The sequence below is a fragment of the Sceloporus undulatus genome, chromosome 1, assembly GCF_019175285.1.
Source record: "Sceloporus undulatus isolate JIND9_A2432 ecotype Alabama chromosome 1, SceUnd_v1.1, whole genome shotgun sequence".
Lineage (NCBI taxonomy): Eukaryota > Metazoa > Chordata > Lepidosauria > Squamata > Phrynosomatidae > Sceloporus > Sceloporus undulatus.
This window is the reverse complement of record NC_056522.1, coordinates 379,040,754-379,067,877: the sequence shown is the minus strand read 5'-3', so window position 1 is coordinate 379,067,877 and position 27,124 is coordinate 379,040,754. Positions and strand designations below refer to the sequence as shown.

At 40.9% G+C, this 27,124-nt stretch overlaps 1 protein-coding gene across 2 annotated transcripts; it reads left to right on the top strand.

Annotated features, from left to right (window-relative positions):
* Positions 1–182: 182 nt before the first annotated feature.
* On the top strand, positions 183–26,166 carry KLHDC1 (kelch domain containing 1). Of its 2 annotated transcripts, XM_042455077.1 has the most exons (13): positions 183–331; positions 7,826–7,896; positions 10,929–11,046; positions 12,623–12,741; positions 13,241–13,319; positions 13,609–13,692; positions 13,834–13,917; positions 15,460–15,518; positions 15,972–16,084; positions 17,538–17,610; positions 23,392–23,476; positions 24,218–24,270; positions 25,731–26,166. In XM_042455077.1, exons 1-13 carry the CDS (start codon positions 212–214, stop codon positions 25,897–25,899), a joined length of 1,227 nt encoding a protein of 408 aa, XP_042311011.1. In that variant the 5' UTR covers positions 183–211; the 3' UTR covers positions 25,900–26,166. The 2 variants fall into 2 exon arrangements, with proteins under 2 accessions (XP_042311011.1, XP_042311015.1); XM_042455081.1 differs by lacking the exon at positions 24,218–24,270 and having other exon boundaries at positions 25,731–25,878.
* The last annotated feature ends 958 nt before the right edge of the window (positions 26,167–27,124 follow it).

The following is a 27,124-nucleotide window of genomic DNA, read 5'->3' as shown; positions in this document are numbered from 1 at the left end:
AAATATGTCGTTTGAATAGCTGCGTCAAATAACCAAAACAAATATTTCTTTCTCATCTCCTCATCCTCAACTTTCTCCCGCCAACTGCTGAGAGCGGAAGGCGCATGCGCCAACTTGGGAGGAGGGAGGGGGGCTCGAAGGAGGAGTGCGGTTGCCGTGGCAACGAAGGCCCGCCGCCGCCGCCGCCGCCGTCTTACTCCTGTCACCTAAAATGGCGGCGGGCGCTTCGCCTGTGCCTTCTCTGCCTGAGGAGTTCTCCGTGGCGGAAGAGCGGAGCGGGCACTGCGCCGCGGTGGATGGGGACTGTCTCTATGTGTGGGGGGGATACGTGGTAAGGAAGACCCAAAGGGGGCAGCGCGAGGGGTTGTGGGTAAAAAGAGTATTATTGTTATTTACGGGAGACAAGACAGAGCCTTGCCCTTTAAGACCTTTTGGACTTCATCTCCCAGAAGCCTCAGCCATGTTGGCCAATAGCCGGGGGTTCTGGGAGCTGGAGTCCGAAATCCCCTTAAAGAGCCCAGTTTGGGAAGCCACTGTTCTGCACTGTAGAAATAATACAGTGGAGTCCAGGGAGTTGTAGCTTTTCAGGTATGGGCCAAAACACCTGCAGGAATAATCTAGTCTGAGGCCGCCTTAACTGCCCTGGCTCAGTTGGTAGGGAATCCTGGGAGTTGTAGTTTATTGTGGCACCAGAGCTCTCTCACAGAGAAGGCTAAATGCCTCACAAAACTACAGTTCCCAGGATTCCCTAGCATTGAGCCAGGGCCAGGTCTCAAACTGGATTATTTCTGCAGTGTGTTTTGGCACTATATACAGCGCTTTATAAATAAAGGTTAATAATAATCATAATATATTGTTGTTGTGTGCCTTTGAGTAGTTTCTGAGGCAAACCTATCATGGGGTTTCTTGGCAAGGTTTGTTCAGAGGAGGTTTGGCATTGCCTTCCCATGAGGCTCAGAGAGTGTGACTTACCCAAGATCACCCAGGCTGCATCCACACTGGAGCAATAACCCGGTTTGGCACCGCTTTAACTCTTCTGGCTCAAGGCTATGGAATTCTGGGAGTTGGAGTTTATAGTGGGGCCCAGACTGGAGCTCTGCTCCACTCTGGGCCTGCCACAAACTCCAACTCCCAGAATTCCATAGCCTTGAGCCAGAAGAGTTAAAGCGGTGCCAAACCGGGTTATTGCTCCACACTCAAATCGCTATGCCATGTCTACCTGTGTTTTATCGACTACAGCAAAGTGTTTCGACTGCGTAGATCATGATAAGCTATGGAATGCTCTCAGACAAACCGGAATGCTAATACATCTGATTTTCCTGAGGCCTAACCTGTACTTGGGACAAGAGGCTGCCATGAGAGAGTGGTTCCCAATTGGCAAAGTCCAGGCAAGGTTGCATACTATCCTCCTGTTTATTCCACCTGTATGAAGAAAATATAGAATCATAGAGTTGGAAGAGACCCCAAGGGCCCTGATCTAGTCCAACCCCCTTCTGCCATGCAGGAACTCTCAATCAAAGCATCCCCATTGACAGATGGCCATCAGCCTCTGCTTAAAGACCTCCAAGGAGGGAGACTCCACCTCTCTCCAAGGAAGGAGTATGTTCCACTGTCAAGCAGCCCTTACTGTCAGGAAGTTCCTCCTAGTGTTGAGGTGGAATCTTTTTTCCTGCAGCTTGCATCTATTATTCCTTGTTCTAGTCTCTGGAGCAGCAGAAAACAAGCTTGCACCAGGCCTGGACTCAAGTGAAGATTGGAGGAAGTAAAATCAACAACTTAAGATATGCATACTACACCATACTACAAGCAGAAACCAACTAGGACTCGGAGCAATTACTGAAGAAAGTCAAGGAAGAAAGTGCAAAGATCGGCTTAATGTTGAACATTAAGAAAACAAAAATAATGACCACAGAAGATCTACAAGAATTCACTCTAGATAAAGAGAGCACTGAAATAGTCAAAGAGTTCCCATTCCTAGGATCAAATATTGTTTGCAACGGCAAATGAAGTCAAGAAATAAGAAGACTAGGAAGAGCTGCTGTGAAAGAACTGGACCAGGTCCTAAAATGCATCTCTGAACACTTATGTGAGGAGGATAGTCCAAGCGGTTTTAATCCCCATCACCATGTACAGATGTGAGAGCTGGGCAGTGGAAAAACCTGATAGAAAAACTCAGATCCAAAACACACTGCAAAAATAATCCAGTCTGAGATAGCATTAGCTGCCCTGGCTCAGAGCTAGGGAATCCTGGGAATTGTAGTTTATTGTAGCACCGGAGCTCACTGACAGAGAAGGCTAAATATCTTACAAAACTAACACTCCCAAGATTCCTTGCACTGAGCCAGGGCAGTTATTGCAGTCTCAAACTGGATTATTTCTGCAATGTGTTTTGGAGCGAACTCATTTGAGATGTGGTGCTGGAGAAGAGTGCTCAGGATATCCTGGACAGCCAAGAAGCTTAATAAGTGGGTTCTAGCACAGATCGAGCCAGAACTATCCCTGGAAGCCAGCATGACTAAACTGAGGCTGTTGTACTTTGGCCAAATGAGCAAAATGAATAAATAAGAAAGGCAATGATGCTAGGAAGGGTGGAAGACAGTAGAAAGAGAGGAAGACCGCATGCCAGATAGGAGGACATGGGCCTAGGCCTGTAGGACATGAACAGAGAGGTTCAAGACAGGAGGTCTTGGAGGTGTATCACCCACAGGATTGCCATGAGTCAAAGTTGACTCAAGAATAGTTAACAACAGCAAGGCCTTTAGCCTTCCCTCTGCCAAAAAGTGCGGGTGCCTCATAAAACTACAAATCCCTGCATTCTGTAGGATGGAGCCAGTTAAAATGGTGTCAAACGGCATTATTTCCACAATGTAGATGTATGTGCCCTGAGTTTACGTTAAGGGCCTAGCTCTGAAGAAGGATAGCCCCATCTGCCTTAACGGTCCATTCTATTTTGATTATTGTAGAGCAAGTTACTGATTCAATTATTTCAATTGTTGAATTTTTATTAATTTTAATGGTGGGAGGGTTTAGGGGTTAGTGTAACTTTTTATTGTGTTTTGTAATTTTTTATGTTGTAATCACACCTTGATCCGCAGAGAGAGGCGGGAAATATAAAACATCATCATCATCTCTCCTTCTAACTGGGCCACTGATTTCTCGCTCTGTGGCTCCTCCAGACCAATAGCCACCTCACAGCTTGTAATATTTTATCTTATGTATTATTTAATTATATTATATTTTTATGCTGCCTTTCTCCCAAAGTAGGAATCACAGAAGAAAATCAACTAAAATCTACAGTGCAATTTTTAAAAACAATTAAAATACTGTTCGCAGTTTAAAAGAATATAAAATTAGTTGAAAACATACACAAGTTTTAGAAAGAACCCCACACGCCCCATTAAAAAAAGGCTTTTCTGGCATGGTTACATATTTCAAAAATACTGAAATGAAAAAGTTTTTGCCTGCCAGCAAGAGGAAATGCCTTTGGGGCTCTGCCACACTACTATACTGTTAGAACGAGTGTAGTTTTGTGAGACTTTGTGAGAGAAGATTTAGCCTTCTCTGGTGCCATAACAAACGACAATTTCCAGAATTCCATAGCATTGAGCCATGGCAGTTAAAGTGGTGTCAAACTAGATTAGTTCTACAGTGGGGATGCAGCCAGAGTCAGTGTAACATGAGCTTTATCCTGAAAAGTAGCCCACTCCATAAATAGCCCTGTGTATGAAGAAAAGTGTGGGGAAGGAACACTCCGTGCTAATGATACCGAGCTCTATTACTCCTTTCTATTACAAGCCAAGGAAGCTGATTTGGTCCTAAACTGGTGCCTGTTATCATTAATGGACTGGATGAGGACAAACAAATTGAAGCTTGAGGCAAAGGTGCTCCTCATCATTTCAAAAGACAGGTCTAAGAATAAGAATTCAGTCTGTGTTAGATGGGGTTACACTTCCCCTGAAATGTGCAGTTTAGGATTACTCTTGGATACTGCTCTCAGCCTGAAGGCCCAGATTTCAGCAGTAACTAGGAGTGCTTTTGCACAGCTAAAGCTTGTTTACCAGTTGAGTCAATCTGAGTCCCTATATTGGGAGAAAGGTGGGATATAATAATAATAATAATAATAATAATAATAATAATAATAATAATAATACCAATTGAGCTTGTTCCTGGAGAAGTCAGATCTGGCCACAATGGCACGTGCCCTAGTTACATCCCATCTGGATTACTGGATTGAGCCGTATGTGGTCCTGCCTTTGAAAAGTGCTCAGAAACTTCAGTTGATCCAAAGTGCTGCAGCCAGATTGCTAGTTAGGGTTGGCTACAAGGAGTATACAACAACTCCCTTGTTGCAACAGCTCCACTGGCTGCCAATCCATTTCCAGGCGCAATTCAGCGTGCTGGTGATGGCCTATAAAGCCATATATGGTTTGGGTCCAGGCTGTTTGAAAAACAGTATCTCCCTTTATGAGCCCATCAGGGTTTTAAGACCATTTAGAGAGGCCCTCCTCTCTGCCTCCCCCCACCTTCTCAGGCTTGTTTGCTGGGAACAAGAGAGAGAGCCTTCTTGGTGGCTGCTCCCAGAGTTTGGAACTCCCTCCCCCCAAGGAACCTGGGATAGCTCTGTCCTTGCTTTCCATCAGCAACTTAAAACATTCTTGTGCCATCAGACTTTTAGAAACTGACCGGGGTGGGATTGTAATGCTTGTGGTACTGTTTTAAAGGTTTTTATGTTGTCTTTTTAATGAGTTGTAGTCTTTTTAATGTTTACTTTTTTAACGTTATCAATTGTTTAGTTGTTTTTGAAATGTGTATATGTTATTCTTAACTACTTTTAAATCAACCTCGACTCATGGTGACCCTGTGGATGAGACCTCTCCAAGCCTCCTTATCCTCTGCTTCCCTGCTCAGGTGCTGCAGGCTCAGGCCCGTGGGTGCGTTACAGACGCGCCGAAGGGGCGTTACAGACGCGCCGAAGGGTTAGAAAGTGGCATGTTAGGGTTGAGAAGGGGCATCCCTTCCGGACGCCCCTCAACCCTAGTACGGACTGAGTCAGTACAAAATGGCGGCACCCGTCCACATGGGGGCTGCCATTTTGATGTTGTGGATGCATGGCGTCTGGACGTTGCGCGGCGGAAGTGACGCCGCGAGTGCGCGACTAGCAACTAGCGGCGCCACTTCTGGGGCCCAGAAAGAAGTGCCATTTCGGCGCTTCTTTCTTGCTGGGCCCGGGAGCCGGGCAGTTTGGCTGCTGCAGTTCCCGGATGTAGCAACCGGCGGCGGCAGAGTGCCCTTCTTGGGTGCTCTGTAACACGCCATGGTCTCCCTGATTGAATCCATACATCTGGCATGTGGTCTTCCTCTCTTTCTGCTTCCCTCCATCTTCCTCAGCATTATTGTCTTTCCAGTGATTCATGTCTTCTCATGATGTGGCCAAAGTACAACAACCTCAATTTAACCAGCTTGGCCTTTAGGGGGTATTTCAGGCTTGATCTGTTCAAGGATCCATTTCTTTGTCTTTTCAGCTGTCCACAGGATCCTCTGCACTCTTCTCCAGCACTACATCTCAAATGAATTGATTTTATTGGCTTTCTCCACTGTCCAGCTCTCACATCCATACGTGGCAATGGGCAATACCAATGCGTAGTCGATTCTAATTTTGGTGTTCTGTTGTATATCTTTATATTTTAGGATCTTGTCTAGTTCTTTCACAGCTACTTTTCCCAACCCTAGTCGTCTAATGATTTCTTGACTGCAGTTTCCATTCTGATCAATGCTTGATGATCCAAGATATGGGAACCCTGACTATATGGGAACCCTGATGTCCGGGAAAGCAGCCAAAGGGCTGATAAGGCAGCTAGTTCTCAAACAAACAAACCCCCTCCCAGCACAGCAAAGTCAGTGTAAGCTACACAGTCCTGGAGATTCACAGTAGTTCTACCAAAAGGGATTACCAAGAGAATTGTCAGACGGGCCGAGATTCAGGGTAACAGATAGGCAGGTCGATAAAGCAGTCCATGGTCAAGGTTTCCGGGTACTATGACAAGAAGCCAAAGGAGCCAGAGACAGAGTCTTTCCTCTAAAAGAGTCAGATATCCACTGGCAAAGAATCACATATGCTCCAGGTGCTTAAGAAGGCAAGGAGCTGGCCTTCAGCTGTGTCTGATTACGAACATGCTTCTGATAAAGCCTCTGAGATCTTCGAAGGCCCTCTCTTTCTGCTCGACGCTCCTTGAAGGTAGGCACACTGCCCAGATCCTCCTCCATGTCCACAGCCTCGGCACCAGGCAAACTTGACTGCTGAACCTCTGGAGGGGCCACAGACTCTGCTCCAGCAGAAATAGGGCCAGCCTCTGGCTCCTCCATTACAGGTTCAAGCCCCAGGGGCTCTGGCTCCTCCATTACAGGTTCAGGTCCCAGGGGCTCTAGCTTATCCTCTGAGTCCTCCAAGCTGTCCTCCAGGCTGGACATGACACCTGATTATTTCTAGTTTGTCATCATCTAGGAAGAATTAATGTAGATCTTCAGTGGTCATTATATTTATTTTCTTAATATTCAACATTAAGCCTACATTTGCACTTTCTTCTTTGATTTTCTTTAGTAATTGTTCAAGGTCTTTGCTGTTTTCTGCTAATAGTATTGTGTCCTCTGCATATCTTAAGTTGTTGATGTTCCTTCCTCTGATCTGTACTCCTCCTGCCTCTGAGTCTTGTCACGGCAAAGAGACGCAGAGACAGGAATGGGGGTGCACAAGCTTCCCCAGCCAGGTTTTTTGGTTGGGCCTTTTATTGTCATCTTGCTTACTTCCGTCCATTGTTTTCCTTACAATCATTGATGATAGCCTTGCTCCTAGGTCATCTGACTGGCATGACAGGTGCGTGATCAGTGCATGCTTGGTGCATGCTCTTGAGGCAAGGAAGCAGGATATGGAAACCAGCTAAGCCAGCCGAATCAACATGGGCTTATCTATCTAATTATGCATTGTTATCTCGAGAGAGGGTCACAGTTCTGTGGTTTGCCAGCAGAACTGCCACATCTCAATCTTGATGAGCATTGCTATCCTGAGAGAGGGTCACGACCCCGTGGTTTTGCCAGTCGGGTTGCCACAGAGTCTAAGCTTGCTCTGTGTGCAATATTTTGTGCATTCAGGTCGAACAACTAGAGTGATAGAATGCAGCCTTTCCTGACCCCTTTGCCAGTTGGGAGCCACTCTGTTTCTCCATACTCTGTTCTGATAGAAACCTCTAGTCCAGAATACAGGTTCAATCAGGACAATCAAGATGTCAGATATATATGCACGGTTCTGTCATGATGATATGATGTAATGATGACATGATGGTAAAATGACATGGCTGGTTTATTGAGAGGGGAATGGGAATCTTGTGGGAAGCCAAATTTGGGAAATAATGGGAGGGGGCAAATATCCAGAGGCAAGAGAAATTTGTGGTTTTATGACCCTGTGATACACAAGGGAGGGAAGGAAGCCTTTCATTTTTTTTACTTGAGAGATCTGTCATGTACTTCTCTTGCCTGTCTGTCATAATGAGGCTTTCATTCACAAAAAGAACACAATGGTTTCTGTACTGTGAGATGAAGAAGGTCTAAAATGGTTAGGAGAGTGACATAAACTATGAGTGACTCTTAGGTAACTCATGAAACTCCTTGATATATAGAGAGAATATTGTGTGGTTTACTCTTACGTTCTTCAGCCGTCCAAATCACTTGCTGAGCAGTTAGAATTTGAAATGTAAAGTATATTAAAAGGTTTATAGAAAATAAACATTTTCAGTGACACTAATTAAAAATTTCTGTACCTTTTCTGCTGCAGTCAGTTGAAGAAAATGAAGTTTATTTACCTAATGATGAACTCTGGATCTATGAAATTAATAATGGATTGTGGTAAGTCACATTATTTTTATTAGTTATTTGTATTACAGTATTTACTACATTTAAGATGTTGCAAATTGCAAATATCTAACATCACAACATCAGATGTCTGATAAAATACAGTAAAACCAACAATGTATACAAGCAACAATCCTTGCTCTTACCTAATGAAATTAATCCAATTGTAAATTCTGTTTGTTGTTGTTGTGTGCCTTAAAGTTATTTTCAACTTATGGCAACCCTGTCACAGGATAAATCTTGACAAGTGTCTTCAGAAGGGGTTTGCCATTGCCATCTTCTGAGGCTGAGAGAGTGTGACTTGTTAAAGGTCACCCAATTCCCAGAATAAAAATATACAAGAGGTTATGTAGACAAGACAAGACAGAGGTGCTCCTGGTCAGTTGAAAGGGAGATCAGGGAATAGGGATTCAGCCTGTGTTAGATGGGGTTACACTCTCCTTGAATACACACGTTGCAGTTTGGGGGTATTCCTGGACTCAGCTTTGAACCTGGAGGCCCAGGTATCTGCAGTGATCAGAAGTGCTTTTCCATATTTAAAGCATGTGCTCCAACTGCGTCATTTCCTTGAGATACCAGATCTGGCCTTGATGATATATACCTTGATATATATGTTTTGACTACTGTATCACACTCTACTTGGGGCTGCCTTTGAAGAATGCTCAAAAACTTCAGCTGGTCCAAGGAGCCATAGACAGGCTGTTAAGAGGGGCAGATTACAGAGACCACACAATGCTCCTGTTGAAACTGCTCCACTGTGCTGGTTATAATCTATAAAGTCCACTATGGCTCAGGTGTAGGCTATTTGTCAGACCGTATCCTCATGTATGAACTGGCCTGGGCCCTGAGATCCTCAGGAGAGGCACTTCTCTCCATCCCAGCACCATTGCAAGTACAGTTGGTGGGAATGTGAGAGAGGGCCTTTTCTGTGGCTGCCCCTGGACCCTGGAACTCCCTTCCTAGCGAGTCCAGAATGACCCCCTCTTTGTTGTCCTTCCGCTGGCAGGCTAAGACCTTCCTGTTCAAACAGGCATTTAAAATATAAAGTTTTTAAACTTTTAAACCTGGGGTTGTTTTTTATTTTAAATTGTATTATTTTAAAGTGTATGGTTTTAAAGTGCTTGTATTTTTTTAAATTGTATTCTATTTGTAAACAAATGATCTATTTTAATATTGTAATAGTTTAATTCCATTTTGTCACTTTTGTTAGTTTTTAATTGAACTGTGTTTGTAAACTGCTTTGAATCCCAATTTTGGGGGAAAACAGGGCGATGATGATGATGATGATGATGATGATGATGATGATGATAATGATGATGTAAAAACCAGTGTTTTTACACTATTGTTATTGTCAAAACATTTTCCTTTTTGATTATATAAAAAAATAGTTAATAATTCTATTTACCAAATTTATTGCATCTAGTAGAACCTTCCTATTCTGGAATTCGGGAATCTAAAATACTGTATTCCAAAGTTATCTACGGTACCGAAGGGAGGCTATGGCATATCATTGTTACGATATGGACTCCTTCGTTTAACGGAGCCCATAGACTTCCCCCTCTCACTTGTCCTCATAACATCACCTGCCAGCAGCGGTGGATATTGTTGTTGTTGTTGTTCTTCTTCTTTTTATAACAGCCAGACTATTATCTCCAGGCCTGATGAGCTCTTGCCCTCCAAAATACTGTCTCTTTCCCCCACATAACTGAGTTTAAAGCCCTCCTGGCCAGATTTTTTAGACTCTTAGCAAAAGTGTACCTGCCAACTGCTGTGAGGTGCAACCCATCCCCTGCTATGCCTTGCAATGTCATTGGTTCCCACATGGATCAAAATTAAGGGGTAACAGTAAGCGGGCGTCTTCATCAACATCTTAATTATGTTTATGTTTCTTAAACTTGCCATCTTACTGTTTTGTTATATATGTTTAGTAATTAGTTGATTAATTAATAATACAGGTAGTTACTTATTAGTATATTTTTGGAATATAGCTGGTATGTGAAATGTTAGTTTCTATTGGTAAGACGTAGCTGACATATTTTTTTTAATTTTTAATTAATTTTATTGATTATAAAAACAAGCAACATATAACAAACAAATATACAAATAACCACAGATTTACCAAACAAAGGGAGAAAGGGAACAAACAAAAAATAATTAAATACAGTCTTAGACCTCGAATGGGAATCTCTCTCCTATTATCCTATGTCCTAAATCCTAAACTTCCCCTACACTTAACCCTCCTATAACTTCCTTACTCTCTTGCTCTTCTTCCTCCTTCTACTCTTATTCTGACATATTTAAGGCTGTATCCACACTGCACAATTACAGCAGTTTGATCCCACTTTAACCGCCTATCCTGTGGAATCATGGAATTTGTAGTTTGGTGGCATGGCCTGAGAAACACTGCACTAGAGGAGTCTATCTGATGTGGGGGATTAGCAATTATTTTTCTAATGTGTCAAGGACTGGTATCATATTGGTGTTCATTGATCTCTTCCTTTTCTGGAGACTCAGCACAGACTGGCACTTGATGGCTCAAGATTAGTACCAATCCACAGACCACCACTCAGAGTAGCACTGCTCCAGCGCATTCTCTCTGGCAGAGAATGATAAGTAATTCATGAAACTACGTATTTTGGGCTTCCAAAGGATAGGACAATGGCAGACAAGGTGGTATCCAGCTGCTATAATTGTGTACTGTGGATATACCCTCTTGTTCAAATATTACACATCTCTAACAATAACATTTTATTTACTTGCAATTTTGGATTCTTGTCCTCAGCATAACTACATATTGCAGAATGGATTTAGTGTTAGAGCTTCTGTTTACATTTTTGCAAGGTATTTATAGGCAGGATTCCTCTGATAAATAGAAACTATATGGAATTAGTAAAGTAAGAGTTTTTCTCCTCAAAATGATCCCAATCGCTTTTTTTTTTCCCTGAAGGTATTACTTCATTTGATTTTGCTGTTTCCTTTACTCTCTGAATAAAAAATTGGAATTTCTGGTATTTGTTGAACTGCAGGTCGATGCACTTAATGAACGGGGAGTTACCTCCATCCATGTCTGGAAGTTGTGGGTCTTGCATTAAAGGAAAATTCTACCTCTTTGGAGGATTTGATGACAAAGGATACAGCAACCGGGTACTGGACTCCTTTATTTTTAGAAATTTCCAATGAAGAAGCCTGTTGAAGATTAAGGATACACTATTGAGACTATATATTAGTCTTTAGAGCAATGTTTTGGTTTCATTTTAGCACACATATGGTTTTGAAGATTCTGAACCAAGGCTCAGAGAGCTAGCTTGGACATGTCCAAGGGCTTGAACACACCCAGTAAACTCTTACACTACCCCCCCCTCACTTCAGCTGCAGGACCTTCTCCTTAAAATACCACAGAAGTCCTTTTAAACTTCTGCACAGTTTCTAAAATGGTTTGCCGTAGATGCAGAGTGGACTGATATTTGATGTACAAGGGCCAAACCTCATTGGCAGCATGTAATTATGAGGACTGTTCTTTGTATTCTAACCACTGTTTTTGGGCACCAAATGTATTCATTTCAATGTGAGCAATGACCCAAGGTGTTACATTGCCTTTCAGAATTAATGGCTTGCAGAGCTTTGATGACAGAGAGACTATATTGGTCCCAATGTTTAGGAACACCCACCTCAAATCTGTAACAATATTGGCGGGATACAGACCGTCCAAAAAGGGCGGTCTCCTGCCACCCTGGTTTGCTCTGTGAGGGAGCCACAGCATACAAACCATTCGGCTCCGTCACGGAACAAAATGAACCCTTAAAAACCGGGATCTTCTTGTGGCGCCTTTGTGATGCCACAATGCGCCAATGGTGCACTTGCAGCGTCAAAAAGGCACCAGGACGTGCAGACGCTAAGCATCCGTCATGTCAAAATGGCGGTGCCCATGTGTACAGGGTGCCGCCTTTTTGACGTACAGAGTATGTACTAGGGTTAGGGAGCATTTGAATGGTGCGCACTCCCTAATCCTAGTATCACCCCCAGCATGCTACAAAATGGAGCTATGTATCCTGCCTATATAACCCTTTAAAAGGGGGCAAAACATTAATTTCTGTATAGGTTATGCCCTAAAGTAAAGCAAAAGTGGCAGGTTTCCTGCTTCTTCATTTAGACTCATCTGAGTTATGGCTCTTTTTAAAATGTATTAACTTTTATATTCCACCTTTTTCAGGGAATGGGACTCTTGTGAGGAAAGGGCTAGGCATCCTGATTCCCAACCATTAAAATTAGGAATTCTAATCCCCAACAATTAAAATTAGGTATATGGGATTTAGACAGTCTAGTCTCTTTGAAGTTAATGGGAATGGGCAACTTGATACTGTAGTTCTTGTTCTGGTTGACATCTCATTTCCTTGTGCTTTTTAAAAACAGCTTGGGCATTGAAACTACAGTCAGCTTCACTTTAATGGGAGTAGCAAGCAGTTGAAAATATAAGCTTTTTCATGACAGATGGCTCACCTTGGCCTTTATTCAAAGGCAATGCAGATTCTAAATGCAGCACAAATACTATCCATGACAGAGGAGAAACACTGATAGCACTGCAGTTCATTTATAGAGAATAGAAGTAGCATGATTTGAGCCTACTGAATATTCGTTGTTCTCAGTCACCACTTATGCGTGTTAGCAGTTTGATTTTCCAGAATATTGCTGAAAGTTAAAAGTGTTCTAATTTCCTTTAAAGCTCTATTATGTTAATTTGCGATCAAGAAATGGAACCTATCTGTGGAAACAAATCACAGATTTTAAAGGTCAGCCTCCCACACCACGTGACAAACTTGCCTGCTGGGTGTATAAAGACAGGTAACTGTCATGGGTGATTTCACAAATGGGGAGGTGGCATTCACTGGGAAACAGATCAGCTTATAGTTCTTGTAGTGTGTCACGATAAGCTTTGCCAGTTCTCTTAATCTACTTGATCTTCATTTCATTCACTTATAAAATGGGAATTCTGCTGATAACAATAGCCCTTCAGTTATATCTGAGGCATGGTGGGGGATCAGCTGATAGCCAACAATAAGGTTAAAATGTTCCTAAGTTACAGTGGCTGCAATTTTCACCCACTTACAAAGATTAAATGATTCAGGTACAAATCTGGTTTTGCTTTTTTGCTCTACAGGAATGCTAGCATATTGTTAACATAAATGCCCTGATCAAGTAGCTGCTTGAATGTGTAGAATGAGGGGTTATACCCAAAGAGAATAAAGAGGAGTGCCAAAGAATTGTTGTAAAATTAAGCCAACTAAAAGACTAGGTTTAATGGCAAGAAATCAATTGATGAATTTACTTCTGATCCTTTCAGGCTAATCTATTTTGGTGGATATGGTTGTAGAAAATGGAGTGAGCTGTGTGACTCGTTCGATGTTCATGATGCTTTTTGGGTAAGCGATGTAACATTATCAATATATATACTATTGTAAGACAATGAGAAAACCTGGGCTAGATGAGACCAAAGGTTCGAGACGTTAAAGGCTCATCTAGTCCAGCATTCAGTTCTGGCAGTTGCCTATGGGAAGCCCATAAGGAACAAGTGTGTCACAACAGGCACTTCCATTCATGTTCCCCAACCAATGTTCAAAAGCATGTTGCATTATAATATATCATCTTCTTGACTAGTGGTCTGCAACAGCCTTATTTTCCATGTCTTTTGCCAATTCTGTTCTGTTTTAGGAAGGCCAGATGTTCTGGGGATGGCACAATGATGTTCATGTTTTTGACACCACCACAAAAACCTGGTATCAACCAACAATTAAAGTAAGTTGACTTTGGCACATTTGGGCCTATCTGGTTGTCATCTATTTACATTTAAGACATGGTCTAGCATTTCATGTGCTAACCACTTGGACTGATAAGAGTATTCTGAAATATTTTGTATCCTTCCATCTTTCTTTGCAGCATGGAGTCCCTCCTCAGCCTCGAGCAGCACATTCGTGTGCTGTCCTGGAAAATAAAGGCTACATATTTGGAGGACGGGTTTTGGTTTGTACTTGTTTACTGTTCACTCCTTTAAAAAAAAATAGGGGAGTGGTGTGATTTAGTACAGGGGAGGGGGCAAACAGATCTTTTTATTCAATAAGAGGAGATTATTTAAATGCTGAAGCACTGTTGTGAGGGAAGGGGATAGTCATGCATGATTCTTTTCTATTTCCCTTTTTCAAAGGGCTTCAGGCCCCTTGATGACCACTCATTTTTGCTGAACTAACACACCTGTAAAACCGTGAAGGTATATGTTGGGAATATTGTGCCTCATCAACTGTGGTATCAGAGAAACAGTCCACATACTATGTATACTATCATCAAATATAAGATAAGCCTACCTGTACCTCAATTATGCTGAGAGCTCTTTTGGGTAAGAAAAGCTGGAGCATAAAGGGAAAAAAGTGTGTACAGGATGAGTCTCCCTTATATGAAATGCTTGGGAGCAGAAATGATTTGGAATTTGAAATACCAGTTGGCCCTTCTTATACACAGATTTTTTTATACACGGATTCAAGCATCCAAGTTTGAAAATGTTCCAAAAAAGTATAAATTTCAAATATCAAACCTTGATTTCCCATTTTTTATAAGGGACACCATTTTGCTATGTCATTATATTTAATGGGACTTGAGCATACACGGATTTTTTTATACACAGGGGATGTTGGAACCAAACCCCAGCGTATAACAAGGGTCCACTATATATATATATTGAGATATCTTGGCGATGGTACCCAAATCTAAACACAAAAATCATTTGTGTTGCATATACACCTTTTACACATAGCCGGAAGGTAATTCTATACATAATATTTTAAATAATTTTGTCCATCAAGCAAAGTTTGTGTATATTGAACAGTTAGAAAGCAAAGGTGTCACTCTCTCAACCACTCTTTAAAAAACCTTTGGGTTTTGGAGTATTTTGGATTTTGGATCTCTGGATAAGGGACACTCAGCTCTGGACAGTGAGAAAGATGACAAGATGAATATCAGCTCATTTGAAATGTGGTGCTGAAGGATAGTTCTAGAGATATTATGGACTACCAAATAAATTAATGGGCCTGAGAGCAAATCAAGCCTGATTTCTTTCTAGGAGCCAAAATGATTAAAGTGAGGCCTTTGTAATTTGGACATATCATGGAACAACATGACTCATTACAAAAGATTATACTTATTGATGAATTTGAAGGTAGTAGGAAAAGAGGAAGATCACATTACAAGTCAATTAAGGAAGTCACCATCCTGGATTTGCAGGAACAGAATAAGGTAGATGATGACCAGGGGGCCTGCAGGCCTCTCATTCATGAGGTTGCCACAAGTCAAAGCTAATTTGAGGGCAATTAACAACAAAAACAATCCTGCTTAGCAAGATTAGAATACATGTTATTCTGTACCTGTGCTTACCTCCAAGGTCAAAGGGAGCATGCCTCTCAAGTTGCAATTTATGCGTTCAGAAATGGACTGGATCTTGTATTCTGCTTTCTTTTAAAAGAATGCTGGAAGATTTTATTGTCACATTTGCCCTTTCTTTCTTTTTTTAAATAGCAAACAAGAATGAACGATTTACATTCTCTAAATTTAGATACCTGGGTGTGGTCCGGAAAGTAAGTTTTCCCTCATGTCATTTCTTTCATCTACGTAACAAGTTTCATAACATTTATTTGTACAAAGCTAACGCCTCAATAAGAAACCTCCCTTTTGTCCATTAAAGTGTTAGCCATTAACCTGCAACACTAAAATTGGTGTTTTTAATCGGGCACATGCTTTCTTGAGTTGTAAATGAGAAAGTGCTGGTTCCTGCCTACTGTCTGCCTTCCAGCTCACTCTAGTTGCAGACTGAGGAAGGCACAAAAGGGAGCTTGCATCCCAGCTATCTCAGAAATGTAGCTACAAATCTCTCCATTGCTGTCATGCAGTAAGCATTCTGTTAGCTAATGCTAAGCACTGGCTTCAGGAAACAGTTGTCCCTCATAAATGTGCCAATCTGCCACCCCAATCATGGTTTTATTTGTTTCATGAATGATATCTGTTTTGGGTTGCTTTTTGTTTTTACTTAGAATTGGTACAAATGGAGAAAAACCAAGAGACAGATCGTGGCACACGCTGACCCCGTTAACAGATGACAGGTTTTTCCTGTTTGGTGGGCTGAGTTCAGACAATGTGCCCTTAAGTAAGTAGATTTTCCTCAGAATTATTGAAGCTGTGGTGCCAAGGGGGTGCAAACTGTAACTGATGTAACCAGTGAACTAGAATGTTAACACTCTAGCATGTTAATGTGAATGTGAACAAGATGTTCTAATGAACTAGAAAGATCATATTCTACTGTTCTCCAATGAACTGATGGGGAAATAACAGGCAATAAACCCACTAGTTTTCAGAACTCTTGTAGGATCTACTGGTCCTTTCCTCTCTGTGCCAAATATGTGGGGCATACTTAGATCCATTTGCACCTAAATATGAAATTTAGTGTCTGAAATCTTTTTCCCCCCAACAAAACACCCTTCTTTATTTTTAGGCTCACAATGATTTTTGGTCAGTTATCGCCTCCCACTGATAGAACAGCTGTGGCCCAAATGGAGCAAGAAGGGGATGATCACCTCTGCAACCTTTTGCATGCTCACAAAATCTAGTGTAGAAAGTTGGGAAGGGGCTTCCAAGCAGTTTCAGGAGCTAAAAGGGGAGGATAGAGGAAACACTCTCTATGTAAGAAAACATTCCTTCCTGTGGCATTGGCTTGCCCACTACTGTATATTTAATACCTATGCTACAACCTTTTTAGTAAACCCATTTAACTCAGTGGAACATTTTTCCAAGTAGACAGGCATAGGGTCAGTTGTTACGCTTTGTAAATCCCATTGATTTAGTTGTGTGTTCTGTTGAATCTTGCTGTTTATTTTTTCAGCTCTCTAAAGCAATGTTTCATATTATTAATCCTTAGAAAAAGAGCATCAATGACATGATCTTTTCTTCTATAATGTTGTTCTGAATTCTGCCTAGCTTCCCTCACAAGCCAAAAGGAGACATGCTTTTCCTTATAGTTAGACTGTAAAGTGGTAACATTTTTTCTACCTCTGCCAGAACAGAATTGAAGCAGAGCTTGGAGGAGTTACCTTTTTAGCCTATAGCTCAACTCTGAACTCAGTATAAATCTTCCAAGTTTTGACCTTAACTTCACTGCTACCCAGTGAAGCAGAGTTTACACCAGGCAATAGGGGGGAAAGCCATAATATGAAGAGATGAAGTGGCACTTACATGAATTGAGCTTGTATTCACTTGCAGTCCATGCAGAGAAGAACATTGCTTTAGGAAAGCTCAGAAGCTCAAAAAAGCATGAGGCTTGCTTTACTCAAGTAATGAAGTGACCACCACCTTGGGCCATATGGTAAAACTTTTTTTTCTATTGGAGAGGAGTTTCAGAAACATAGGCCTGAAAACAGGGAATGGGGGGAAGCCAAACCCCACTGGCCACACACAAGCTGCTCATAGGTCCTGGATAGGATGGTCCTGTTTTTTCCTATTCAGTGTCACTTTATGGTCATCACAAAATATATGTTTATCAATAAATATCATTTATTTTTAACAAAAGAAATAGCATTAATCTGAGGCTCTTTATTTATTTACAGGTGATGGCTGGATTTATGCTGTTAAAACCAACAAATGGCAACAACTGACATACTTACCAAAGAGTAGACCTAGGTATAAAAAAACTAGTCAACATTTGCTGAAGTTGAGGAAAGTATAAATCCATCATTATATAAAGTTCAGCATCAGAGCATAGGTGTGGATCCACTTGTGGCCTACCAGATAGAAAGGCAGTTCTGTTCATGCACCAGTTGAGAACCCTCGATCCCCACCCCTTCCCTTCCATCAGCCACACTCTCCATGCTATGCCAAGTGCTGTTATAGAAGGGCCCCTGACCCTCTCCTTCCAAGATGGATCTTCAGGGAGCTGGGATAGGGTAGAGGAGACAAGAAACCCCTCAATCTGCTCCGAGTGTTACAATCCAAGCCACTATCTTTTTCTTAAAGCGTGAAATGATTGTAAAGTTTGTGTTTTAACTTTAGTCTGTATCTCTAATGCATCAGATTCTAGACTTTTCTATGCCCTACACCCCTTGATTAATGCTTACACACTACAAAATAATATCACATTTGAAGATGAAGAAGTTTCATTTATAATTTTTGAACCACAAATTGAACCATGCAATACTGCGGGTGGACAAATTGAACTTTAAAAAATAGCTTTTAACTTAGTGCATAAAAGGCAATCTAAGGCCTGGTCCAGACGGATGGGAAAGGACGCCCTCGCACGTGATGAGGGCATCAAAATAGTGGCACCCTGTACAGATGGGCGCTGTCATGACGTGCTGGACGCATAGTGTCCGCACATCACGGCACCATTATGGCATCATGAGTGCTACACTGCGATGTCATAATGGCATTGCAAGAAGAACCTGCTTTTCGCGGGTTCTTTTGGGTCCGAGGGGAAGTCCCGCGGTCTGGAGGCTGCGGCTTCCCCACAGACCAAAACTAAGTGCCAGGAGACTGTCCTTTTTGGATGGTCTGTCCCGCACCTATGGTGAGCAATTAGATTCTAATTTAGTCAGAAAAAATGTACATAGTAAAATTAACCCCAATTATGAACATAAAATTCAATGACTTCTTTGCTTCTGCTTTTCATTCATGATTTTGCCAAAAGATGAAACTTTCTTGCTGACTGCGATTTGCAGGTGTGCCTGTGGATTCAGGTGATTCCTAGATTTTGTCTTTATCGACAAAAGAAAACTGAATCCAAATTAACACAAGTATCTTTGTTGCATCCCATGAAATTCATCTTGTACGCCCTAGAGGTGTGGGCACACCAATTTGGGAACCCCTACTGTAATGCTAAATGGTACCAAAAAGCTACCTGGTTTTTATGAAGAAATTTAAGGTATAACGTTTGACTGAATTGGATATGTCAAAAACATAAAGTGAAAGGCTATTTATTGCATATTTATCCTACCATATTTATTTGTAAGAGTCCCACTGTTTTCAGCAGAAATTGATTCAGGCATATATAGTTAGGATTGCACTCTTAGAAGCCGGATTTAAATAAATATCTGTTTGTGCGAGGGTAATACATCCAGTTATGAGGTAGGGAGATCACATCTACATGTATAAGGTATATATGCATGCATGCATGCATGTTTGTGTGTGTGTGTATACATACATACACACACACACCATATAACGCCATATAATAAGAAGCGATTCACAAACTTAAGAGTAACAGATAAAACATTTTCTCCCTCTCTGGACACAGCAATTGGTTGAATGTGGGGCAGTAAACTTAAAAACCTGAGCGAGTGATTTCCAGGTCTGGGAACTATGGCATCTACCTGTTGTAAATTACATTGCAGGTGTTTATCCTATTATTTTTTTTTTAGACTGTATACCACTTAATGATTATTTTAAATAACAAACAAGTTACAATTTTTGAAAGTTAAAACCTTAATGCAATAAAATATAATGAGAGAACACAGAATTAAAAGACTACTTAATCATTCAGATAAAAACATGTTTGAAGAAGGTCTGTGCACTGGACTTAAAGTTAAGGTCCTAAGCAAGTGTGGCATCACTGTAAACCCAAAGGTTGGACCAGAGTCCACAGGTGGACACAACTCTTTCACCATATCACATTGCAGCCTCCACATGCACAGAGATTAATTCAAGTTGAGCCAAAGTAATTACCATCATCCCCTTCTTCTTGTAAAGTGCTTTAAAATGTAAACAGGCAGTACGTAAATATTACACCTTTCAGATCTAACATTACATAATTGACTATAAATTTAATTTTCAGTAAAAATAAGATTCCTCCCTCCCCCCATTTTCATCACCCATGTTTGTTTCAAGTACTGTACAGTGGGCCCTTTGTATCTACTGGGGTTTGATTCCAGGATCCCCCATGGATACCAAAATTCATGGATGCTCAACTCCCAATATACAGCAGCATGGTGAAATGGGATCCTTATATAAAATGACAAAATTTACATACAATAGAATGTGTATATTTTTGGAATATATTCAAACCGTAGATGCTTGAATCCATAGTGAAGAATCTGTGGCTATGGAAGGACAACTGTAATGCAAAAAACTAGTGGGAGTGTGAAGTTGTGCACAGATCCATGTAAATGGGGGTGGGCCGATCTTGAGTTTTACGCTTAGCATTCGTCTTCATTTCCTAAGTGGGCAAGAGCTGATTAGAGTCTCTGTCCAGAACATCTAGAAGGCTGCATTTGCCCACTTCTCTAATGTAATCAGTTCTTCAGTGTGTGTCCTTTCCTTGCTGTGTGTTTTGGAAAGGGATCAACAACGGGTGTGGAAGGACTAGCACAGTGGTTCCCAAACTTGAGAAGTCCTCAGCCAGATAGGCCAACAGTCAGGAAGTCTTCCAGGTATTTTTTGACTAGAAGCCCCTGTCAGCTTGGCCAGTAGTCAGGGATTCTGGGAGATGAAGTCCAAAACACCTAGAGAACCAAAGTTTGTGAACCACTGGACTAGCACATTGCTTTTGAGGGAGGTGCGTCTGCCCCACTCTTTCCCCGCTCCCCCCAAGGGGTCCTATGATAAAACTAGTTGCTGTCTCCAGGGATATCCCAGTGTTACCTTTTTAATAAAGTATCCTGTAGGTGATTTTTATGTATTTGGCCCAGTCTAGAGAATTTGGATATAAAAGAACCTTGAAGTTACAGGACTTGAGGCTACGGTTCTCAAAACATACTTCCTTTGAAAAAAGTGTTACTGAAGTTATTGGGGTGCTAACAGTGATGAAATTACAGACATTGAGATACTGCTGAAATTGATGGCAAACTGATTCCACATCCTTGGACATCACTTTGTGTTTTGTAACTGGAACTGTCCCTCTACATCTCAGTGCAGACAAAATGTTTCCAATTTCTTTTCTGTGGTTGTTAAAGGAACCTTTCAGGCATATATCCTCCCTCTCTTCACTTCCTATCACAAACATTTCCTTCTTTACTTTCTTGGAATAAATCTATTCATTTGATCCTGCCATTTAAAAAAAGGCATTCACAATGCTTTTCTGAGGACCATAGTATGTTGGTATACGTGCTGATCATGGTTAGCTCACATCAAAGCATGCCAATTTATTTTTAGCCAAGGTTGTAACATTTGCTTTTGCAGTAGTACAGACACAATGCTGTATGATAATTTGGTGGGACAAGAGGAAAGGAAATTAATGTGCAGCGGGAGAGGAAAGTGAAGAGGAAGAAGCATAGAGGTTGTACTCCATCCCCCCATTTCCTAACCATAGTTTGCTAGCTAGGAACATTATGTCTGCACTGTGCTTGTTTGATGTTTGAGGTGAACCAGATGATGACCAGAGAAGTATCGTTACTGACACTGCATCAATTCTGGAACACTCCATCTAGAGAGATTTGCATCATGCCTTCCTTATTGTCCTTTTGTTGCTAGGCTAAGACCTTTTTACTTTCCTGGGGTTTTTTCTCCCTGGATTTTTCTTCTCTATACCCATACCTTCATATAGCTGTTCTGCTAGCCTTCATTCTCTGGGTTGGTGAGAGGAGGAATCCACACATCCTGGGTTTCTCCCATCCTGGCCCAGAGACAGGCAGGAAGTACCTTGAAGCTTGCAATATCTAATGTAAAAACTGAATATAATGTGAACTGTGTCAGATACTATTGTATCAGGTACTATTATTCTAGATGGAGGGTTTGTTTTTAAAAAAGACTATTGTTCGTTTAGCTGATTAATGATGCAAATAACATGCTTTATTAGAATGTCTAGGTGCTAAGTTAGAGCAGCTGTGAGAGGACATAACTCAGTCTGTAGAAAAAAGCCTCAGGTTTCAAGCTAGGAGTCAAGGCACAGAACAGAGTCCAGGCAGGAAAGGCTTCCCAGTGTCCTGCGATGATCCAGCCCAGGCCAGAGTTTTCCTATTGCAGATAAGACAGAGGCAGACCTATCAACAGGTATGAGGAAGAGAACAGGTGGGATACAGTTTAGTGTAAGGAGTACAGTGCATAATTTCTGAAATGAATGAAGTAAAAAGTGCTTTCTAGCGTATCTTGTGCCTATTTTTGCAGTAATTAAGTAAAATCGAACAGATTCTGCACTCGGTTAATTTTAAAAACAATTACAGTAATGCAGTGAAGCTCTAAAATAATTTTTGGTAGAAATGTGTTGAATTGTATGCCTTTGTGTATGCATGTCTATTTTGTTTAGCACTACTATTTACAGAAAGACTTTTTCCATAGAGTGTGATTTTTGGAAATGATTAAAATTCAGAGAAAAAGCTCCACTCTTAGAAGATGCAAGAAAACACAGCACCCTGTTTATTGTGGGATAGAGTCCAGAAGGGTGGTTGTAAAAGAAACATCCCCATGCAGAGATATCTTGGAAAGCTGGTATCTGTTCAAGATTACTTTGGGATTGAGTCCAGAAGGGTGATTATAAAAGGAACATGCCCATGCAGACATATTTTGGAAAACTTGTATCTGTTCAAGATTACTTTTTCTACATTTCCCCCCAGAAGTCACTGGGGTAATACTATTTAAATTCCACCTTTGTGGATTTACAAAATTTCTCCACCTCAGTTGAGAGCATCAAATCATATCCCTCCAATGCAGCTGGGTATGGTCTCATTGTGTAGCTGAGAGGGAATAACACAGGCTGTAAAGTCCACAAGACTTAGTTCCTACAATGAGCCTAAGAAAACCATAAAGATGAAGAAAGGGCATCATTCTTCTGCAAAGGTTCCAAGAAGCAACACCTGATTTTAGCATGAATTTGTAAGAAACCATCCCTTCAGATGATTTGGTTTTTAATGGTTGCCATGGTCACCCTGAAGGTTTGAACCCTCTTGCCATTTTGATATCTACCAACCATTTCAGGACAATATTGAATGACTGGTAGACCATGAATGTGGCCCATGAGTATTGGAGGTGGGGGAGAACTTTTAGATCAAGTGCATACTGGTCACAACAGGCATTTTAAATTGTGCTGTTCTCAAGGAAGAACAGCTATCCCAAATGTGTCTCACTGAACCAGAGTTTTAGAACTGCAGATATACTTAATACAGTACCTGCATTCTAAATGTCTTAATACTTGAGTCTGGATATAAAGAGCAAGTGCACCCATAGTAAATAAATGGCTAGTAAGCCTACAGGCAACTTGAAGGCACATACAAACAAGATTCTTAAGTCATGATTAATGAGTCAAAATGTTTTAAAGATCCATTTGAGTGGACTAGTTCGTTAACTCATGTTATGAAAGACCACTCCATTCCAATAAATCTCCATCATGCGCTGGAAATGAGGAAGGAACCTTACAACATAGGTGTGCTAAAAACTCAAGCAATACTGAGTAATCAGACTCAATAGTAACAACTATTGAGAATTTTTAAAAATTGAACTATCTCAGAATTCCTTCTAATTATAGTATTTTTTTTTTAGGTTGTGGCACACAGCCTGCCTTGGTAAAGAAGGTGAAGTGATGGTCTTTGGAGGAAGTAAAGATGACTTGCATTTCCTAGACACAGTAAGTACATATATATATATATATATATAGGTTAAATGACATCACTGCTCCTGACAAAGCCTTCCATTGAAATTTAAAACGATGTTTGGTTTTATGGCAGATTTTAATTTAAATAGGCAAAACAAGATTACTTAAATTCAGTTTTCAATGTCCCCAATATGCATCAACACAGGCTGCATCTACACTGCACTTTGACAGTGCTTTAAGTGTCATGGCTCAGTACTATGGAATTCTGGGGTTTGTTGGTTTGTGAGATATTTAGCCTTCTCTGTCAGAGCTCTGGTGCCACAACAAACTACAAATCTCAGGATTCCATAAGATGAAGCCATGATAGTTAAAGCAGTGTGAAACTGCATTAATTCTGCAGTGTGGCAGCAGCCATAATGAGCCACAGAAATAGCATTTGTGATAAACAGACTAATTTTTAAGCTTATAGTTCACATTCATCATTACTCAAGGCTACAGCAATAGATATAGCTGCCATACAGTATGAAGTTAGTAAGAAGCACATCTAGTCAAATGATTTAGTTGTTCTTGTCAGAGGGGTGTCTTTATCCTGTTGCTGCTACATAATTAGCATTATTGAGTTTTTTCTTTAAATTTTTATTGCCATGGTTTTTATCATTGCACTCCCTATATTGGCTTTATACTGTCTGTGCTTTGAGCAGATTTGTAGGCAAGCAGCCTTTCCATATTTGAAATAAATCTTTAAATAAATGATTTTTTGTTGTTGTTGCTTAGGGACACTGCAGTGATTTACTGATTTTTCAGACACAACCATACTCACTTTTCAGGTAAGCTGAAGATGACGCTACTGTTCATCAGCACTTCTTCTCCCCCCCCCCCCCCAAAAAATAAGTAGATGTCTCCTGACCTAGTAGCCCTATTGTGTGTGTGTGTGTGTGTCTGCACACATAGGACATCTGGGGGACTGTAGCTCTACACATGCTGGAGCTGCTTAGATCTCTTCTGAGGGAGTCAGGGTCTGTACCAAAATGTACTAGTCATTTCTTATTGTATGCAGATTGTTATCCAGTATAGAAAGGAACAGAGGAAATGTAGTTGCAAGTCCTACAGAGCCCAGGGCAGGGGCAGGGAGGAGAGCCTGCAGAAGTGACTTTTTGGACTACAATCTCTGGAAACCCCCCACCCCACCCGACCCCCAACCAGTTTGGCTAGTTGAGACTGTAGTCTAAACCTCTACAGTTTTGGGCAGCATTTGTGTTCTTCAGATTTCATTTAGTTTAAAATTTACTGGAATGTTGATTTAATTTTATAAGACTACTTACAAAGCACCAAATGCATCTGAGGAAGTAGACTTAAGTCTATGAAAGCTCATGCTGCCAACTTCTTTCTTTCAAGGTGAAGTTGAAGGCTTTCATGGCTGGCATCCATAGTTTTTGTGGATTTTTCGGGCTATGTGGCCATGTTCTTTCTTTCAGTTAGTTTCTCTACATACTGATTAACATACTGATTACAGACTAACATGGCTATTTGGTCAGAGCAGGTTCTTCCATGCCTTCCTTGAGGCTGAGAGAGTAGGACTTGCCCAAGGTCATGCAGTCGGTTTCTATAGCTGAGTATGGATTTGAATCTTGGTCTTCCACTGTCTTAATCCAACACTCAAACTACTACATCACACAGGCTCTTGAGGAATATATATATAATAATTTAATAAGACTTGGAAAAGTTCTATATCAACATTATAATACCGTTATTGCAGATGAGAGCTTGAATCTGAGGAAGAAGCTGCATTCAGACATCACATAAAACCTTTGTGTCTTTATATCTGAACCAATCTATGATTTATAAGGGGCTGTTACAGCACATTTGAAGCTGGTTTGAAAGCCACAGTTTGTGCTGTCATTTTTCATTACCTCTGAATTCACAAATCAATCACAAAACACAGTTTTCACCTTTATTCCATCTCAAGGTGCTACTGTAAGATGGAGAAGGGAGTGACATTATGAAGCTGAACAGAACCAGATTTTAAAAAAAAATAAAAACACTAATCTGGGGTTTACTGATGGAAGTTATTCTTCCCTTGATTAGTTATTCTTCCCTTGATTGTTTCAGCTGAGCCACAGTAACATGCCCAGACAGATAAACAGATTGGGATGAGAATAAGTTATGAATATTGCTGGGGGGGGGGAAGGAATATCAACGTTATTTTTACGTTATTAAAGCAGTTTATTTCTGTGTATTTTTAGTTTTAGGCTGCAAAGTTTAGTAATTCTAGCATTGTTTCTTTCAGACTAAGCCTTGACTGCATTGGTAAAAATGCTGTTCTCTTGGAAAGCCAAATCTCCTGCTTACCATCTAGACTTCTGGAGGAAGCGCTGGATAAAATTACTTTTTGGTCTGCTGTTAACTATCGCCAAGGAAAACAAGCCAAAGCTCAGGAGGAGATCAATGTTGCCTAGGAACAGTTCTTCATGGATGTACATACACAATACAGACTATTCTTGGAGGTTATTTAAAATGGTCACCAGTTCAATGGGCTGAACACCTAACACTTCAAACTGTGCTTTGTTTTGTTGTTGTGTGACAAAGCAGTTCCTGATCTTGCTGATGATGTAGCAGCGCCATTTGGGAACTCTCAAGGTGCATAACAACTTTCTGAATTTTACTGAACCAGTTCAAAGAAGCCAATTGATTGAATTGTTATTAAAGTTAAATATATTAATGAGGCTGAAGCATTTTATTTGGTCATATTTCTGTGTACTGCTACAGTTTTGCCACAAACTGAAATGGGGAATTTATTGAATACAACCACAGACAAAAAGTCATGTGTATTGAAGAGCACAAGAAAATAATGGGTGTTGATCGTGTTATGATGTGGAGGGTTGCTTGATGGTGGGAATGCTGTGGATGCCATTTATCTGGATTTCTGCACAGCATTTGATTTTGCCAATCAAAATATTTTGATTAGCAAATTGGTTAAATGTGGAATCAATAGGAAAACCATCAGATGGATCTGTAAACAGTCTAGAAAGAGTTTTTGTGTAAAGTACCTCAGGCTTCTGTCTTAGAGCCATTAGTCTTCTAATCAATGACTTAGATGACTGGATGGAGGGAATCCTTATCAGGTTTGCAGATGATGTAAAACTGGGAGGAGTGGCTGATATATTGGAAGATAGGAACAGAATTCAAAAGGACTTTGATAAACTAGAAAACTGGGCAGTAATTAATAAAATTAAATTCAACAGAAACAAATGCAAAATTCTACATTTAAGCCACAAGACCCAAATGAACAGGTATAGGATGGAGGATGCTTGGCTCAGCAGTACTTTGAAACTAACGGAAAGAAAGCAGTTGGCAGCATGAGCTTTCCTAGCTTTAAGTCTACTTAAATCTCCAAATGCATCTGAGGAAGTAGACTGAAGTCCAGGAAAGCTCATGCTGCCAACTTCTTTCTTTCCCTTAGTCTCGCAGGTGCTACACACTCTCTCCAAGCTGAGTCCTCCTTTCATTTAGCCTCAAGGGAGCCACAAGGCCCCTTTTTTACGTCGCCTTCTGCATCCATGGATTTTTATCTGCAGATTCAAGGAGCCACAGCTTGGAAATATTTTTGAAATGTGTAAATTCCAAAAAGCAAACCTTCATTTTTCCATTGAGCTTCCATGGATTTGTTGGGAACCAAACCCC